The 16676-nt window shown below is 42.1% G+C and overlaps 1 protein-coding gene across 1 annotated transcript; it reads right to left on the reverse strand.

Annotated features, from left to right (window-relative positions):
* Positions 1 to 7812: 7812 nt before the first annotated feature.
* LOC125967410 (ubiquitin-conjugating enzyme E2 Q2) lies at positions 7813 to 16088 on the reverse strand. Its single transcript, XM_049718486.2, has 13 exons — positions 15351 to 16088; positions 14651 to 14755; positions 14034 to 14156; positions 13868 to 13924; positions 13584 to 13724; positions 12949 to 13033; positions 12687 to 12747; positions 12518 to 12608; positions 12373 to 12431; positions 12182 to 12230; positions 11981 to 12076; positions 11123 to 11189; positions 7813 to 10096 (listed from the first exon to the last, which is right to left on the reverse strand). The coding sequence occupies exons 1-13, from the start codon at positions 15507 to 15509 to the stop codon at positions 10065 to 10067; spliced, it is 1125 nt and encodes a 374-aa protein (XP_049574443.1). The 5' UTR covers positions 15510 to 16088; the 3' UTR covers positions 7813 to 10064.
* Between the last annotated feature and the right edge of the window lie 588 nt (positions 16089 to 16676).

Below are 16676 nucleotides of genomic sequence, written 5' to 3' on the forward strand. Positions count from 1 at the left end.
TTTTTATTTACCTCCAGCCAATGTCGATTGTGCGGGCGAGAAATTATGTATAGCCTAGCTGTGAGAGCAACATTACTTTTTTTTTCTTTTTACTCGGTTCATTTTTGGTTGATTGCGGAAATGCAAGAATAAAGTTGTATTTTACGACGAGTGTATTCTTTTAATTGCTTCACTTAGCGGCTATAAAGTCGGCGAGTGGATTGAACGTCATGGGGGGGAATGGAGAAAGTTGTAATCAGATGGAGATAGAGAGGTGGTAAAAAAAAGTGAGAGAAGAAGGAGGGGAAGCCGTACAGAAGGTCACGCTGTAAAAGATGTCTGTTTGGGTTTGACAAATTCGACACAAATGCCACCGAAGGAAATGTTACAGCCTCAGCAAGAAGACAAACTTAAAGGCATTTGATCAAATTGTGTCCCGTCTATTAACATCACAGCATCCTTTCCCCGCTTGCGTCAGTATTATCTCAATTATCTCTTCAGCTCTTCACCCGTCGTCACCTGTTCATCTTGTCGCACTCTGGCAAAGGTTTTGCGAATGTGAAGCGACATTTGAAATAAAGCTAACTGGACGTGGTGCCACTTCGTAGCGCAATCAAACAATAACACTCGTGTTTGTATAAACGGCAGGAAAAGCGTTTCATGCAAATATTGGATGCGTTTGTGTGTTTTGTATGTATTCTACCAATTTTTTAGACAGAATAGCCCAAGGTTCAAGAATTAAAGCAATTTTTTTACCCTTGTTTTTGGCAAGATGAATCTATTTTAATGGGGCATCCCTGCCTTTTCCAGATGAGCCACTGCGCCCCCCTCCACCACGGAGCTCATAAACCAAGAACGGTTTTACTTACTGGGGGCTCGAGTCTGGCAAAGCACATTTCTTGCCACTTTGCAAAAACTCCAAAGTATCTCTTTGCCCTCGAAACGTTTACCCCTTTGACCTCAACTCTCATGATGAATTCCCGAAGATCAAGGCTTTATAATTTGCTGCGGCGGCCATTTTGTCATTGTCCGCTTTATAATCCTTCTATCTGAGCAGGCAAATATGAACCGGTATTACTCTCCGAGGGGCTGCTGCTCAAGCCTCTTTCAGAAATGAGGTCTGACAATGTCTGCGAGCGTAATTGTATAATGCCGGGGGCATCGGTGGAAGTGATGCTTGCAGGAGCTGCCCTCCTGCCCCCTCAGCGGGAAATCAAATACACTTAATGGACAGAGGAAGCATTACGAGTGTAATGGAAGCAGATGCGACCAATCACTGCTGTTCCGTTTGTGTCAGCGGGCTTCTCAATGAAAGCAAGGTTAACTTGGCGTCAAGACGGTCAAAAGCCACACGTGACCCAACCTGTGGAAAAACAAGCTGAGGAATTTTTATGCATAATTCATCTCAAGTTTAGTCCAGGGTGCATCCCACCCGTTGCCCAAAGTCATCAAAAATGGATTCCAGCTCCCGGCTATCGTTAACAGGATAAACAGCAAAGTAAAATAACTCATTAACTGCCAACCCAGTTAATATCTTCTACGTCTATAACCGTCAATGGCACTGAATGAGTTAATGGAGGAATTTTGTCCTAGTCTTTGCAAATAGCTAACAACCAGTCTAGGTTATAGCTCAAAGACTTTAGAAAATTGTCCAAGTCGACCACAACCTTAATGGCTCCAGAGTGCAAGACTAGTGGATCGAGTTCAGCCTTCGATCGAGGTCAGCGGAAAGAGCTAGGACCACAGTCCCGATCTAGTTTCGCTGGAAATGGGTGGCAGAGGGTTGCCTCATGGTGATACGTAGGCTCTCTAGTTTCTGCAGAAACAGAGATTTTAGGAAATAATCATTTTTTTCCTGGAAGGTATTAGCATTTTTCTCCCATGCTAGCATACATTTTCTCTGAGGACATCACATACTCTCGTCCTTCACCTCATCCCTTGTTAGTCCCATTCACAAAGAACAACGACGCAGCAAAAAGCTATCGTTTACTCTCTCTTTGTTCAAGCTGTCTTGTGTGTGACATTCCCACTTGACCGCATTGTGTAAAGCTAACACTGCTCTTCTTCTTGTCCTCCTCCTCAACGCTGCTACAGTCATATATTAGGAATAAATAATGAAGAAACTCATCAGAGGAGACTTTGCATATAGATAGCCTACTTAAGCCGGAAGCAGCCATTAACACAAGTTGCGGGGAGGGAGCGTCGGGTAATTAGAGTGGATCGCCTTGCCTCCTTGAGAGTGTGTGACTAATAGAGAGGCCAGAACGACAGAAGGAGGACACTGTACAAAAAGAAAAACCCCCAGACAAAGTCATTTCTCACTTACCCAACTCACGCGGGAAAAAAACAGACATTCAATAAACGTGGTGTGTGCGCGAGCAAAAGGATTACACAAAGACAATTTTATATACCGATATATGATCATCGACTCTCCAAAACTTTGCTTCTTGGTAGCTGCCACTCATTTCATGACCTTATTCAGTGGACTTGTCAGAGAAGCAGCTCGGGCGCGACAGATACGATATATCCGGCTTCGATTTCAAAGGTCATTCTTCTCGGTTGACAGCGAGGACATCTTGCTATTATTCCGCATCTTGGGTCCTCTGCGAATGGACACTCTAATCACTTTCAATAGACACACAAGAACCAAAGTGGGGAATCCGTGAAGTGCACACTGCCAAGACGACAACATCTCTGGGACAAACCAAAATGTCAGCTTCAAAATCTACCCGCGATAGACATGCAAAACCAATTGCATGTTAATGAAACTGAAACGTACATTGGAGAGTAAATTCAATATTTACTCTTTCAAATCCCTCTCCACTAAACGTGTATTTCGCTTCAGCCATAGATGCCGAAAATATCTCTGTCGGGGATCCGGACAGGAAAAAGGGAACGAAAGTGCTGACGTTACTTGCAACCCCCCCACCATTTTCCAACAGCCTCATAACAATTGAGGATAGATGACCACCGATAAGCCCCCCTCTCTCTCTTTTGGGGAGCCTCTTAATGGAATCTCTCTTGTCCCAAGTCGCTGCGGTCTATCGACTGCTCTTGCCACCCTGAGACGCGAATGCACCAGTAGATTGATGAGACTTCCAAAAACTGGCCACAGAACAAATCTTCCACCTCACTGTAAGATAGGAAAGAAGGCATCCAAATGCTACCTTGTTGATAAACCCGCCCCCCCACAAAAAAGACATCCCATACCTTAGCAAATAAAAAGCTGTGTTTTTCCCGGTGTGCGGGAACTTATCTAACGCTGTGTTCTACAAGAGGTCAAGAGGCAGACGACAGGCCGATAAGATGCTTATCCCGCTGGTGAGGCTGCACGGCCTTATCTCGCTTCAAGGGTCCTCTTGGCCGGCGGCCAGCCCGACAATGAGGAAAGCTCAACGGGAAGCTAATTGATTCCCGACATGTCACTTTTTTTCCTCCGGAGACCTGGAAGCTGTCTTTTTGCTAACGTGATTGAAACGCGGTCTGTATCTTTAGGCACATCTGGATGACATAAAACCTTCCTGGATGTAATTACTTACCTCTTTCAAGGGCAGTATGTTTTTGCCGGCTTCAGTTTGTTTAGCCATCTGTGAGGAGAAACGGTGCAATCTACACTTATGTACCCCACAGGTCCAACTAGGGGTTTAACGAGAAATCATATTTGTCGTCTGATTTATCGGTACGGTACAGAGACTGACTGAAGGGAAGATATGAGGTGAGGGACAGGAAGTGTAACCTGGCAACGTAGCGTAAACAAATACAGAGCAGCTCAGCCTCTGACTTGGTGGTACCACAAACATTTCTTATTATTGCATTCACATATTTTATGTTTACCATAATGATGTCCGTTAAAGTTTTGTTATTGCATACGTTTAAAAATAATTTTACCTTGGGGATTTTTCCTAAAAAAATGTTTTCAGATGATTTATTTAGAAAAAGTTTTACATGTTATTTTATGACTTGGATTTTTCTCAAACATTTGTCTTTTACAATTATATTTTTTATGATTTCACTACTTATTTTTTAACATTTGCTTTTAACCAATTTTGCCAAATTAAAATGAAATATTTTTCCACAATTAAATTTAAACTTTTTTTTTTTAATGCTTGTAAATACGTAATTTTGATTGATCTCAACAATCAGCCGAGTGGCATACAACAGCGGTCATGAAAAACAACCACATTAATCCTGACATTTTTTAAACTGAATTTGTTGGAATAATAGAGTTCATCATTCAGAAAGGATTTCACAAACACTCCCACTGTTATTTAATCAAACCAAGCAAGCATCTTTTCAATATGGCCAATGTTATTGAGGAGGAGGTGTTCACCTTGTGCTTCTCGTAAGAACGCCTATAAAAGGTGATTCATTGAGTTTTGAGCCAGCCTTTCAAAAAACCTCATTGGGATAATGCGGCTCTGCCGAGCAGAGTCTTTTCTGCGTTATGAAGCCAATCAGTCAGCTCAGTGAATGACATCATGCCTGCTGGCATACCCTCACCACCTCTACCACCACCACCCACAGCTACTGGAAATAAGGCAGGAGATTAGGAACAAGAAGGGGGTCTATTCGTCAAGACCCAGGAAGTCCGCCATTGTTGACATACCAAATGTAAGAATTTGGAATCTGACAAAAAAAATGCACTGCGGGGTCGGAAGCCCGAGTAGCCACACGCCACTGTTCATCCTGAACCTCGGTAGAGTCGGTAGACTGATCCGGTGCAGCGTGCCCAGCAGCGGAAATAGAGTACCGTACTCTGTCTGTTGAGTGCGTCATCAAAAAACAGCAACAAATTCAGAACTGATGTTCTTTGTGTGCTATGCATGGAAAATTTGAGTTCCAGACAGGCACGAAAATTTCTGCAGATTTTGTCTTTTAAATCAGGAATTCATTCGTTCCTGGTACGTTAAATCGAGGTTCTACAAAGTGCAACATTAGGAGCGGAATTTATGTAGCCTCTTATATGTAGTCAGATAATGTACAGAATTTGTAGATGAAGCAGCATGTGGTTCACCGCATTGCTATTTTTGTTCGGTTTTCCCGATAACTGTAGGAAACTGTTTGTGATTAAAAGGTGGCTCATGGCCAGTTATACTGGGAAGTATGTTTTGTGTATTTCATCTATGTTTTACCAATATGTTGCAATGACTTTACCAATATGTTCGCTTCCGTAACTAATTGCTATTTTGCTTCGTTAAAAGCAGGAAACAAAAAAATGAGGGTCTCAAACGGATTAATGGCATTTTAATAGGTTTCAATAGGAAAGAGTGATTTGGTTATTGAGCAAACTGAATTGCAAAGTTAGTCAAGGTACCACTAGATTTTAATGCCTTGCAGAAAATTTAATTCACTTAATAGTGTAATTTTGTTTTGTTTGGTTTTAACTTGATGGATGATAGAACCTGTTGAGTGTCTTATTCGTGATACATTATCTTTATTTTTTCAAATCTTTCAGAGAGATGGATACTGTTCAATTCTCTATTTCTAATTATCTCTGGCTCATTATTATTCGGCATAAAGATACCATCCGTTGCCTAATGAGAGAAGAGATAAATGTTTCTTTTGGGATGGAAGGTTTGAGGGTTGGGGGGGATGTAAGTGTGCGTTGAGGAGCGCCGTGAGGGTGGTGCAGAGAGACGGATGGTCTGTTTCTCCGGGATCTATGCTTCTCTTTATTGATCCTCCAGTGCGGGTTTGGCCGCCTGATGAGGCGTATCCATAACGACCTGAGCCCCTCCACGTAAACAGATGTTGCTACCGCAGCTAACTGCGTGCATTTCAATCGTCCACCTGCTGTTTATTGCCTTATAGCAATCCGTCTTATTTTGCGCAATTCTTTCCGCTGTCAGTGTGCACACAACCTTCCCTCCGAACGGCCATATTTGCTTTTTATTGTTGGGTCTAGTGGGGGAAATTTCCGCTACGGTGCCCACACAGCATTGAGTAAGCATCTGGAATAAGTCACAGCCCCACTAATGGAAATCCATTTAGCCTCGGTGTGATGTGAACGTCATCTGCGCAGGGAAGCAGAACGACACGCTGGGTTCTTTTGAGCCTGGCAAGGACACACAAGGTGAAAAATCGCCAAACGTAAGTGCATCAAGCACTTTCTATGCTGATGGGCTTGTTCAGGCTCATGGAAAAGCTGCATTGTGTCCCACTACAATGGATTGTTTGAAATGAGGGTGAAGGGAGAATCAATAAATTCTTTGACATTCAGCCATTTTGAACCACTAGACCACCAACGGCCAAGAATACATATAATGATGAAACTTTCAAATGTATCCTTTAAGCACTGGTATGGCCGTCAGTCATTCCGAGAGTTCTGAAACTGAACAAGAACGGGGTCTGATTCAAGTTACTTCTTGTTTTTTTCTCCCCCATGATATGTAGCGACAATTTTCGTGTCGGTGCAGCAACCGCTAGCTCTCAATCTAGTCAGCTTTTCCTTTCACGCAAACATTGTTTTGTCTTATCAATTCACTTGCAATTCATTGCCCTCCGTCAGGCAGCTTTTCATTTTTACGTCCTTGTCGGCTTGATAGTATCAAAATGTCCAATCCAAGGACGGTGTGACGGCAATTAGACGAGACAAGATGACAAAGCTTTTATGCTATCTGGCTGTACCGGGAATAAGAAGAAATGAGATTCACCCCTAACCGTTTGGATTCAATAAGCTATCGCCTTTATTTGAAGCTTTGTTGATGGACGGTCATGCTAAATTACATGAGAACTCTTGCAGAGCATTACAGCCCGCCTCATGACAGCTTCTGATGAAAGGGGGGTAAGTGTGGTTATAGGGTGGGTGGACACCTGGTTTATTGGCGTCCAGATGCTTTGCCATGACATGGGGTCATTCAGAGTCACAGTGGGAGTTGGTCTTCAAAGCCAGACATCATTAGAACAGCCTGTGTTCCTAAATTTACACTAACAAGGCTCACAACACAGGCCACCATAAAAGGAGTCTAAGACCAGGAAACACCTGCTGATGCTGCCATTTAAAAGGCTGTTTAGAAGAATTGAGTATATTGGTGAAATTTCAGTTCAGTAACAGGAGCAGTGTTTGAGATTTGCTAATTATTTGTAATTTAAGAAGAGATTATAACTTGCCTTGGCTCGATAAAGGTTAGGAAACACTGCAAAAAAAACCACACTTGAACTAGAACAGTCCGCAATGATTTTATCTTATGATCAAATCAGTATTATCATCACATCATGTCGAGTGTCTACCGAAGGCTGGTAAACTCCAAAATCAAAATGTAACGGTCCAGTGAACAGCGTCAAACACAGATACAGTCTGTGCTTGAAGCTGTGCCCATCGAGGCTTCCATGTGGACACTTTTAATCATAGAGATGGACTGTTTCTTTCCTCTGGGCCCCTTGAGGCCTTTAGTTCTTTTTTTCTTCTATGTGTATCTGTAGCAAATAATGGACTCAAGATGGCCCCCAGAGGCCCTCAAAGCCATAACAGAAATACAACCGACTCCAAATGAAAATTCCCAACAAATTAAAAAAAAAAAAAAGGCTCTTTTTCTTGTTCAGTGACGCAGCCAACATGAAACGTGAGTGACCCAAAAAGATTTCAGTTGTCCTTCACATGGAGCAAGGAAACTGTTGACATTGTTCTACTGCCATCTAGTGGCCACTGGGGAAAAAACAACATGACACCATGGGAGAACATTGAAGCTTTTTCCAACCATTTTCGTCAATGTCCCCAACGGTCTGATTGTCGGAGTGTTCTTGAAAGATTATCCAGAGGGTTTTCCTCCTCCATTTGCTCAGAAACAGTCGGGGTGAAGAGTGCAGGAGGTCATAATAAACAAAGTGCAGGTGTATTATTATTTAATTCTTTATTCATAAACTTGATGCAAGTTCACAAATTACTTTACATGGTCAAATTCACCCTTGCAGTGGGGGAAACAAAACAAAAATATTGAAACCAAATGCAATGCATGCTCACCAGTGCATAACTTAAAAAGCCAAGGGCCAATCACGGTTTTGTGGAACATAAAACCGGAATCGGTTCCGACTTTGGATCGGAGTCGGTTTTGGGAATTGTCGGGTCTGCTTTCAGTGCACATCAGATTCGGGCTTAACAAGATGCTGAGTAGCAATCTGTAAGTTCTTCTAAACTGGTTCTACACGCAGGGCAACACGAAATCATTGCCAAGTGCTGAGACGCAACTGGAGACCAAAACTAATTAAAAACAAGTCCAGAATAAGATGAAAGTGTGTCTTGACTAAGTTTGAAGCCTTTGAGGAATGACGACGCTGTTCCACACGGATATTGCCAATATACAGATGTTAGATTTCCACCCAACGAAGCCTCGCTTTGTCTTTCAGAAACTTGTTGGAGTTGGGTTAAATTCGCACGCACGTCAATGATCGGAATGCGCGTTTTCAAGATCCGTAGCTACGTCTGTGATATGTATTCCTGAGTTTGGGCCCAGCAACCCCACAAGATGTCAGCATGAACACGGATTGCGTCTATGCTGTTCTAGATACGGGGAGGGGCAGCCGAGGTTTTGTAGTCTGGGGAATGACGGTTTGGTGCTTTTGTTCGGTCATAAAATATATTTGCATTTGTGGCGATTTCTGTCCAAACACAACTTGCGATGAAGTTTCCTATGCTGCCCTTTGAGAACATCCTATTTCAAAACAAAGTTGGTAACAGCACTAAATATCCATGATGGGAGTGGGTGACATGGAATGAACACGTAGAAGGGATCACTCAACATCGCAAATGCGTAAAGAGTTTCCGCTAGAAGTGAGGTGTAAAGTTTAGACTATTGCTGAGAGTTGAGGAAAAGGAAAAGACCATTGAGGATAACTCGGGGAGGTCACTTTTTGTTTCCCCACCATCAGATGTCCACAAAGAAAGAATGGCCTTGTGGCTTGTGAGAACTAAGCAGACCGATTAAAAGACGATTAGATGCATAGCCTGATTGAGGTTCATCCGGTTTGAGGAATGACAAAAAAAAAAAATATTCCAAAAGCCTCAGGAATGCCAGGGACAGTCGTGATATAGAGGCGCCATCAATCAAAGGGGTCAATGGTCCCTTTTACACAGCCTGCAAAAGTCAGCATTTTCCCGTCACGTATCGTCGCTCAGGATGAACGGCGCTGACACAGAAAGGTGGCCATGATGTCATCGTTCGGAGGTAGTATCAGAGCCGTGATAGAAGAAGGATACCAAAGGTATTCTGAAACCTCCGGACAGAAGGTGACAAGATTACGGTAATACTGACAATATTTCCCAGTTAAAGTTTCAACTGCTACGATGATTTTTTCAGGCTTTCTGTGTAAAAGAGGCTATTGTCACCCGGATATCCAATTAATATTAAAAAGAAAAACAAATGCAGTAGTCATTAGTCTTACATAAGAATATGGCGTACTTTAGTTTCCTTATGCAAGAGTAACCGTGTGGCAACTTCTTCATTCCAAGAGGGAAGCTGCTGTCGATGGTCGCAGCGCACACGAGTGTACACAGCCTCGAGGACCCGAGACGGGGTTACATTATAAACATCCTCTTGCAGAAATACAAATGTACATGATTACACTGGGGCGTTAAAAGCAGCTAGATTACAGTGTGGGGCTGCCGACGCCGTCCTATTTAGTCCGTTTATTTGTGTGGAATTCTCGACATCAGGCTCGAGGTGTCAATGTTCTCTTCATCTGAAGCCTTTGGGCTTTGAAAAGAAGTCCAAATGCAAGCTGGCTCGCCATAATGTAGAAGGTCCGGAGGTATGCCATTGATCACCACCGCGGTGGTGTGGTCCAGCCAAATAGGCGGCGTCCCGTTAAAAAGGAGCCTCGGTGATGGCCGACGCCAGCCGTTTTGTGTAGTTCATAGTTTCCATCAGGAGATAAATATACGACGGCAGCATCGGCGTCCAAAGCAGAGGGGTGTGATATATTTGCTTATGTGCTTCTTGTTTCTCATTGGTTGGTCACCGGATGAGGAATTTTGGCTTGAAGTTCACTCAACAATCAAAACCGTAAAAAAAAAAAAAAAATTGGGAGAGGGGTGTGTGGGGCAAGTTGGTCGCAAGGAAAATAAATCCAGAGCAGGTAGGAGAAAAATATTAGCCATCCTCCTTTGGGGGTGTGTACCATCCTGGAGGCAACAACAGATTCATCACATGAGCACCTTTTTATCATAACGGGGGTGGAATTGGGGTCACACAAAAAAATACTGAACTAAGATGAGGTCAGTGTAAGGATATTGAGTCATATTTTAGGACAACTTCCACCAAAAAATGGAAACCAAAGTCATTACACGAGTGAAACTCCTAACGCAAGAATGAACCAGCAATATTGGGGAAGGTGACCATTTTATCAGAAAAACAAACAAAAATGTGATAAAATAATAATAATAATTTAAGGATAAAATCCTAATATTCCAACATTTTTTAAATTTACAATACCAGTAGTGCTAATATTACAAGGATAAAGTTGTAATATGAGGTAAAAGATCTGCAATTTGCACAACACCATTAAATTAGATTTTGTGAGAAGGAAAAAATAACTGAAAATAATTTGACATGAATAAATTCAATTACCTAATACATTTCTGAATGTTTGTGGCTAATGTGGCTTCTGAGCTGCAAACCTTCAGTCAAGCCTGGTTTGGAGGGCAGGACATGTGACTGTCAGTGACACACTGCCAAAAAGTAGTGAATGGCATGTGACAGCAGCCACGACTTCAAGGTCACCAAAGTGACTTTGCGTCATATCGCTTTGGGTCTTCGCTAAAGTTGAAAGGGGCTGACAAACCTTCGTGCAAGGTTATTTTACTGTCACGATAATCAAGTAATCCATTTCTAACAGTATTTGAGTGGATTTTTTTTCTTTTCATATTAAAAACCAACTCGCCTCATGTTGTTTTGGTGCCAGACTTTCTGTCGAGACAATTTTCGTCCGTCTGTGCTGTGACTTAATGGGGGCGGCCACAGAACGCTGCTTTCTAACACTGGCGTAATTATTTCAGAAATTCAATCCATTGAAGCGAGCTAGCAGCTCAGTAGTGTTCAAATGTTCCGTAAATGTCACGGAAAACCATCTATTCATTTTCTGAACTACTTATCATCACTCGTTTAAAAAAAATCAAATCAAATCAAATCAAATCAAAAGGAGTACTAACCGTTCTTTTCATGGATCTGGACGAGGGATTTGTAGGACTGCTGTGCTCTGGCTAGATTGTACTGGTTCTGCAAGGGGGGAGAGATGAAGCATAAAAATGAAAGAAAATGGCAGAGTGCTGAATATATAATAAGCTGGATTCAAACACTGCACCAGTATTATGCATACCAACTTTACCCCATATCACCAAAATTGATTACATTAGCAATCAATATACTCTATGTCCTAAAACTGTTGCACACGCGGCTACTCTTAATATCAATTATTGCGCAATATTGTCTGAGGACTAATTAGTTATTATCATTGAGTCGGGCTGATAATATTAATACGTCATTACATTCAATTATTGGAGTATATTTTAGTTTTGGGATAACTATTTTGATTATGAATTTTTTTTATTAAATATTGTCTGTCCAGGAAAATTAAAAAAAATAAATTCACAATGGAGCATTCATTTTCCCGTATCTTGATTGAATTAAAAATATTCGGACAACACACATATCACAAACAAAACTGGACTATAATATAACCACATTGAGAATTTTATTTTGGACATTCTGAACTTCTGTTACCTACGCCAGTGTTGTGCTGATCAAAATAAAAACTCCCCCGGGCTTGTCATATTCTGCTTCATTACACGGGAAAATAGTTTTACTAAAGTCAATGAACAGACGAGTTGTGCACTCCTTTTTTGACTCAATTATAATCAATCAAGTCAATTGAACTCAATCAGTTAACAATCGCATCTCTAATGTCTTTGTATCGCATCGGATTCTGACAATGGGGTCGACGCTAATGAAATGTCTTTTGAAAAAAAAAATCCATGTGAAGAACAACAGTCAGTACTGCGCTCACTTACTTTGTTGGCTCCGAACTGCACTCTGGCTTTTCCTTTGACTAAAGTGGCATTGATCTGCATGATGACAGACTCAATTGAATAGGCACTGCTCCAACCCTGCAGGCAAGAAAGTGATGGTGCCGTTATAAAGGGTCTTAATTAAATTAAACAAAAAAAATGCACGCTTTCACTTTTTTAATACGATAATAAAGAATAACTGACCTGTTTGGTGAGAAGCTCCATGCACAGGGCGCCTCCTCCAAGAACATAGCTAAAGGGGAAAAAATGTTGCTCGCTTTAATTATCTTGAAACATTTTGTTAAACTCAGTGCCCAAAGTCAATTTCACTCTGCAACGTGAAATTTGCAACTTTTGATGACCCACCATCAAGCATCACATTTTGAATGACTCACCCCCCAGACAGCACAGGCGACACAACCCGCACAAATGGAGGATCGAAAGGGAAATTATCCTGAAGAAGGAAACACGGTGGATTTAAACTTTTGCCTTTTTGTTGATGCCGTCGCAACGTTACCCCAGAATTTTCAAAGTACTCACTTTGTAGGAGAAGTTGAGTAAAATGTAATCCATTCCTTCCTTTTCCTTTAAGACTTGTAAGTCGCTGTGTAAGGGGCTGTCTGGATCCACACTGTCAGTAAACCAAACAAGACATTCATTAGCCGGTATTCCCAAACAAAAGCAAGCCCTCATTCCAATTTTCACTCACGTTCGTAATTTGACGTGCCATTCGTACAGGCTGTCGTTGACCAGCTCCACCGAATAGATGCCTTCCGTACAAAATGAAGAAAATACACATTTTCACCAAATGGGTACCTTCAGTGTAGTGTAGTGTAGTGTAGTGTAGTGTAGTGTAGTGTAGTGTAGTGTAGTGTAGTGTAGTGTAGTGTAGTGTAGTGTAGTGTACCTTTATAAAAGTAAATGCAAAAAAAGCTGTATTGAATCTCTAGTGTGCGTGCAAAGCAGCCCACCTGTCTTGTAACTCTGAGACCTGTAGATCTCCCGGAGTTCCTTCATCAGGCGGTCCGAGGCTTGCACGGAACCGGACACGGCCCCCTGAAACCAATTGAGCAAATCAGTCAAAGCAGCAGGTCTGAAGTGGGGTGAAAAAAAAGCAAAGACTTGAACTGGCAACTGAGGTCAGACTTCACCTTGTGAAGTAGCAATGGATTTTTTAGAGAGGCAGGGCGCCGCCTATATGCAAGGGACTCCCGGAAATGGACACGTTTGTGTTGAAGGAGTAAAGGTTGCTTTCAGCTCAATGCGATAGGAGAAGTGAGTGTCGCATGTCAAACTTGACACCACTCTCCAAACTTGCCGTTAAACAAAGGTTCCTCCCTGCCTGTTACAGATCCATCCACCTTTCACACTGCCTGTGAACTCCTACTTCGCTTCTGTCTCACTGTTGATACAATAGTGAAGTTCCACACTTTCTCTTCCTGACGTTGCTTAAAATAATGACTTCATCTGCCACGCCTGACAGTGTCACCATTTTATTGTGAGTAAAATTACACAAAGTTGCTGTTATAGCAATTTTCGCTGGGCTTTGGGTAAAAGGTGATTAAACACTGCCTCTTCTGTAAACATGTGAAGATGCCCGACTCACATTTAAGTGGTCCTGCCTCTGGTTCTTCCTGATCTTCTCCAGGACGGCCAGATTCTCTTTCTCGATGCCATCGTCTTCGGATTTCTTGCCTTCTACGGGCTCCTCCTCTTTCATTTCATAGTGGTCCAAGTCCTCGATGTCCTGTCGGAGAGCAGACCCGAGATGTGAATCATGCTTGAAATGTTAACTAGTATGATTACATTGGGGAAAAGAGGAGTGTTTGGCTCTTGTCATATAAATCTCCTTCTTATAAACAGGAAGTGTTCTAGTACAAAGATTGGTACCTCTCCCATCTCTTCCTCTTCCTCTTCTTCTTCTGACGTGACCTCCTCTGTCCCATGCTACACACAAGCATACACGTTATTAAAATTGCAAACTATGTTGTTGCACGGTAATCAAAATTTATCGGGCTACATTTTTAAAATGTGCAATAAGTAAAGTCTGTCGTACCTTTCTGTCTTGTGCAACAGGGCCGGCGGGGAGCGGCTGGTCCAACATCTCCACATCGGGATGCTGAGGAAGGTTGTACAGCCGGCAGAGGTCACAAATCAGCTTCTTTAACTGCTGCAACAGCTGGAGAAGACAAAAGCAAAAGTCGTGTGTGTGTTTGTGTATTAAGAGGATGTAATGATGAATAATTTATTGAGCATATACAAACAAAGCGCAAAATTAACTGGGAGGCAATTTTGTGTGTTTGGCAGATGCTCCTGGCTGCTTTAGCTTTCACATCTGTATGCATGCTTGTTTCTGTCTATTTTTGGAACACATAAACCTGAAACCCGCATCTCACACGCAAGGTATTTTTCTTGCCACAAGGAAATTTTGAACACTTTCAAATCTTATTTGCGACAGGAAATACTGTTGAAGATTATTAATACTGTTGGTGAATGTCTGGCAAACGCCTTTGCGTCCGTTTGCGACCTTGAATGAACCCTGAAACGGAACAAAAAAATATTCTAAACACAAGATTTTGCCTCGATACACAAGTCAACCAGGGCTCATCTTGGTCTTGTGATGATGTTATGTAGACACTAAAGGGCTCTGCATAATATGGTGGGGATATTTACCAACGTGCTGCCTTTTTTCACATCCTCCAGACGCTCCAAAACTTGTGCCAAACTGGGGTCGTCAGAGTTCACGAACCAAATAGGCGGTGTGGATGGATATGACTCCTGTTACACACAAAATTAAAGCAGGTTTAAGTCCACAAGTTGCAATTTAGCGAGTCTACTTTGTTTACAGACAGCTATACCTTTGGCGTATAGCTATACAAGTTATACTGTATAGCAAATATGAGAGATCAACACAAGTGCCATTGGAAGTCATCCAATTCACATTATTGGGCCTAAACATGTGTGCGTGTGTTTATATATAATGAATTTGCAAAATTTATTGTTTGGTAGCATGGCACCTCCCTCTCCCCTTTTTCGATCTCAAATATTTGTCTTGGATATTTTACCAAGCAGCTCCGTGTGTGTTTAGTTATGAAAAGTAGATTAGGTTTCAACACTAGATTATACTCTCCAGTTTATGAATATAAAATTCACCATGCAAGCCAGGACTCGCACATTGGAGTGCGACAAATGTATTTCCCTTGTGGATAAATATAATATCTATCTAATCTATCTAGATATTTCCCCGCGTATCATGAGCACACAGTGTTAGCAACTCGACTAGCATTTTTTTTTTTTTTTTTTCACGGCTAACCATAGCTTGCCTGCTAACCCCCCCTCCCAATGAACATGTCAATCGCCGTGCCATACTGACCGTTATGTTACAGTGGATAATCAGCAGCTTCTCCCCGGTTACGTTGAACTGACAGCTAAGCTCGTCGGGCTTCCAGTCGATGATCCGGAATCGTTCGTGATTTGGGTCGAAAATAGACTCCAAAAACTTCAGTTCGGCCTTCAGCCCCGACACCGACATCTTCCACGCATCTCCGGCCGGGCCGCTTGGGGAGGGGGAAAAGAAACCGGGGCTTTAGCTCGCAGCTAGCTTAAGCCACAAGCAAAAACAAAAGTTAAAATGAAAAAAAATATATATCCAGGTTTATTTTATGAATCCCAGCAATGACAACTTGTCGCTCTGGCTCCTCTGTGTGAGTCCAAACGACCCGGAGCTTTCCGTGGAAAGCGTCCGGTTCAAGTTAATCTTAATTTGATATGTTTTCAACGACGTAGCAGCTAATGTTCGCATTCAGCACGTTAGCATGCTAGTGCGTTGTTGTTGTCTTTCTGTCTATTGTTGTTGGCCGCCTATGATGACAAGCGTCTTAAAAGGCTGCAAAACGCCGTCCGCTCATCTCGTCCGCTCGCTCCCATGGCACGGCGCCCCCGTTATTCATTGAAGTGGCGGGCGAGCGCACGGTTCGCTCTGCTACCCCGCTGTGGGTGGAAATAATCCGCCGGAGGAGGGACGGTGTTTTTCATCTCGGTTCATCTGCTGTTAGCGTAGTTGGCCTCTCTGTTGGGGTTTAAAGATGGCGTCCCGCGAGCTCGCTGTTCCCGCAGCATCCCATAATCCACCGCGCCTTCTACCGCCCGGGATCCAAGGCAAAAGTTGAACCAAAATATTTGACTTTTTAACACTTATTTTATGGTTGTCACCCTTGGATTTTGTAATTTACTATTTCAAATCAAGTTGCGGCACTTTATTAAATTTTTCCAATAAAAGTGCACATTTGTGATTCCACTCCGTTGTTCGGTTTTATTTCCCCTCTCTCTAATTTTTAAGTCAGTATTTCATAATTTGATAAAGAATTATGAGGTTAGTCAGCACGGGTCCAAATAGAAATTTTAGATAATTGTACTGTATTAGTACAACATTTCCAACAGAGGGCGGTATTGCACTAAACAAGAAAGACATTCTTTTCAATACATACTCAAAATGTGCCTTCTATGGCAGCACAATTCAAAATTCCCTTCAGTAATTTAGCATAATTAGTATACTAACAAAATATTATTATAACGTTTTTTTTTTACAACGATAGCAGCTACAACGAGAAGAACTACTACTACTACTACGATTATGATTATTGCATTTCTTACATTTTTAGTGATGACTGGAGCACATTTTGACTACACTTACTTTTCA

Source organism: Syngnathus scovelli, chromosome 4 (genome assembly GCF_024217435.2).
Source record: "Syngnathus scovelli strain Florida chromosome 4, RoL_Ssco_1.2, whole genome shotgun sequence".
Taxonomy (NCBI): domain Eukaryota; kingdom Metazoa; phylum Chordata; class Actinopteri; order Syngnathiformes; family Syngnathidae; genus Syngnathus; species Syngnathus scovelli.

Excerpts from the sequence above, each read along its gene's own strand:
- LOC125967410 (XM_049718486.2), bottom strand. The coding sequence starts at position 15,509 with ATGTCGGTGTCGGGGCTGAAGGCCGAACTGAAGTTTTTGGAGTCTATT. Across the intron at positions 13,725-13,867 it reads AAGAGGAAGAGATGGGAGAG|GACATCGAGGACTTGGACCA; the intron begins GTACCAATCTTT and ends GCTCTCCGACAG. Across the intron at positions 13,034-13,583 it reads AGAGGCAGGACCACTTAAAT|GGGGCCGTGTCCGGTTCCGT; the intron begins GTGAGTCGGGCA and ends AATTGGTTTCAG.